This window comes from Penaeus chinensis, chromosome 34, assembly GCF_019202785.1.
Source record: "Penaeus chinensis breed Huanghai No. 1 chromosome 34, ASM1920278v2, whole genome shotgun sequence".
NCBI lineage: Eukaryota > Metazoa > Arthropoda > Malacostraca > Decapoda > Penaeidae > Penaeus > Penaeus chinensis.
In genome coordinates, this window is record NC_061852.1 from 14,805,424 (window position 1) to 14,807,923 (window position 2,500).

At 42.0% G+C, this 2,500-nt stretch overlaps 1 protein-coding gene across 1 annotated transcript in view; it reads left to right on the forward strand.

Moving 5' to 3' along the window:
• The window catches only part of LOC125043656 (neuropeptide SIFamide receptor-like), a 68,636-nt gene that overhangs the window by 64,717 nt on the left and 1,419 nt on the right, over positions 1-2,500 (forward strand). The window contains exon 6 of the mRNA XM_047639891.1: positions 576-731. Within this exon, the coding sequence (XP_047495847.1) occupies positions 576-731 (156 nt within the window). The remainder of the gene's footprint in view (positions 1-575; positions 732-2,500) is intronic.

The following is a 2,500-nucleotide window of genomic DNA, read 5'->3' on the forward strand; positions in this document are numbered from 1 at the left end:
TGTTGGTCAAATAAGGATTCCAAGGCTGTCAATACGCAGATAGCGCTTTATGAAGGCTGCCTGCAAAACTTCCCATTTGCATAGTAAACGGTTTGTTGCTTCAACAGCATCAATCACTCACTGCAAGCGAGAGAAAGTGTCTTCCTTTCAATGCAACGTCTGTATCTTCAAGGGCATCTTATTAGGCGTCTATATTAAAAAGATATTCAGAATTTACTTAAGAATACTAGACATTTTTAGGTATTTTGGGGGCAAAAGATATCAGGCACTTAATATAAAGTGAATTTCCATCTGTGTATTATCACCTTCACATTATTATTATTATCATCATCATCCTCATTATCATCAATGATCACCATTACTATTATGATAAAGATAATAATAATAATGATAGTAGTAATAATAAGGATAGTAGTAATAATAATGCTGATGATGGTAATGATGATGATAATGATAATGATGATAAGGATGGTAATGATAGAAAGAAAAGACTATATTCTCACTAAACGGACTGGTCAATAAATCCCTCCCCCCCTCCCCTCTCCCCCCCCTTCCCCCTCCCCCCTCTCCCTCAGGTGGCCAACCGTAACATCCCCGGCGACACCCGCGATGCTGCCATTCACGAGATGCAACAGAGGAGTAAGGTCAAGGTCATAAAAATGCTGGTGGTTGTCGTCATCATTTTCATGCTGTCGTGGCTGCCGCTGTATACCATCTTCGCCAGAATAAAGGTAATGCTGTTGTGTGTCCGGGAGGGGGGGGGGGGGGATGTAGCTGTGGTGGTGCGGGGGAAATGCTGGTGTGGCGGTGGGGGGGGGGGGGAGTGATGCTGTTGTGGTGGGTGTGGGGGAGAATATTGCTATAGGGGAATGCTGTTGCGGTGGGGAAGAATGCTGCTGTGGAAGGTAATGCTGCTACGATAAAAAAAAAAAAAAAAATGTTTTAGATAACTTTTGGCTTTATTTATGTTTTTGATTAATTATTATTTTTTTTTTTTTACAGACACGAAGCTATTAATTGACTTAGTGAGGGTAAATAGTCATTTGCATTCTTCCTGTTTGTATTGTTTGTTATGTACTTTAGGAAGAACAATCATAACTTTATGTACGAAGTATAGAAAGTCAGGAAAAGTAAATATCAAGATGTTATAGTATATATGTAGATAGACAGACAAGTAAATAGACAGACAAGTAGATAGACAGACAAGTAGATATACAGACAAGTAGATAGACAGACAAGTAGATAGACAGACAAGTAGATAGACAGACAAGTACATAGACAGACAAGTAGATAGACAGACAAGTACATAGACAGACAAATAGATAGACAGACAAGTACATAGACAGACAAGTAGATAGACAGACAAGTAGATAGACAGACAAGTAGATAGACAGACAAGAGATAGATGGACAATTTGATAGATAGATAGACAAATAGATAGGCAAGTAGATAGATAGATAGACAAGTAGATAGATAGGTAGATAGATAGATAGACAAGTAGATAGATAGGTAGATAGATAGACAAGTAGATAGATTGGTAGATAGATAAACAGATAGACAAGTAGATAGATACATAAATAATAATGACTTGATACACAGATAGATAGATTGATAGATGCATAGCTAGATAGCTAGATAGATATACAGATGAATAGATAAATGAATAAATAGATGAATATATATATATAGATAGATAAGTAAATAGATAGATAGATATATGGACTGACCAATAAATATGTGTCCTTTCTTCAGTGTATCATATAACTTTTATTTGAGTGACCCTTTTATTCGTAAGTTAAATTTGTCGATCGCTCTCAGTATTACTATGCTCTCTCTCTCTCTCTATCTCTCTCTCTTCTCTCTCTGTCTCTCTCTCTCTCTCTCTCTCTCTCTCCCTTTTCTCTCTCTCTCCTCTCTCTATCTCTCTCTCTCTCTCTATCTCTCTCTCTCTCTCTCTCTCCTCTCTCTCTCTCTCTCTCTCTCTCTCTCTCTCCTCTTTCTCCTTCTCCTTCTCTCTCTCTCTCTCTCTCCCCTCTCTCTCCCCTCACCTTTTCTCTCCTTTTCCCCTCTCTCTCCCTCCCCTCTCCCTTCCTCCCTCCCTTCCCCTTTTCCCCCTCACTTCTATCCCCCCCCTTTTTCTTCCTCTTCAACCCCCTCTCCTCCTCTCTCTCCCTCTCCCCCCCCCCCTCTCTCCTCCTGCTCTCTCTCCCTCACTCTCCCTCCCTTTTTCCCCCTTTTTCCCCTTTTTCCTTCTCCCCCCCCTCTCCTCCTCCTCTTTATCTCTACTCTTCTTTTACCCCCCCTTCACCCCTTCTCTCCCTCTCATTCTCTCCTCTTTTTTTTTTCTCTCCCTCCCCCCCTCCCCTCTCCCCTCTCCTCTACCCCTCCTCTCCTCTCTCTCCCTCTCTCCTCCCCTCCTCTTCTCCCCCCCCTCCCTCCCCTTTTCCCCCTCCTTCCCCCCCTCTTCTCTCCCCCCCCTCCTCCCCTCCTCTCCGTCATC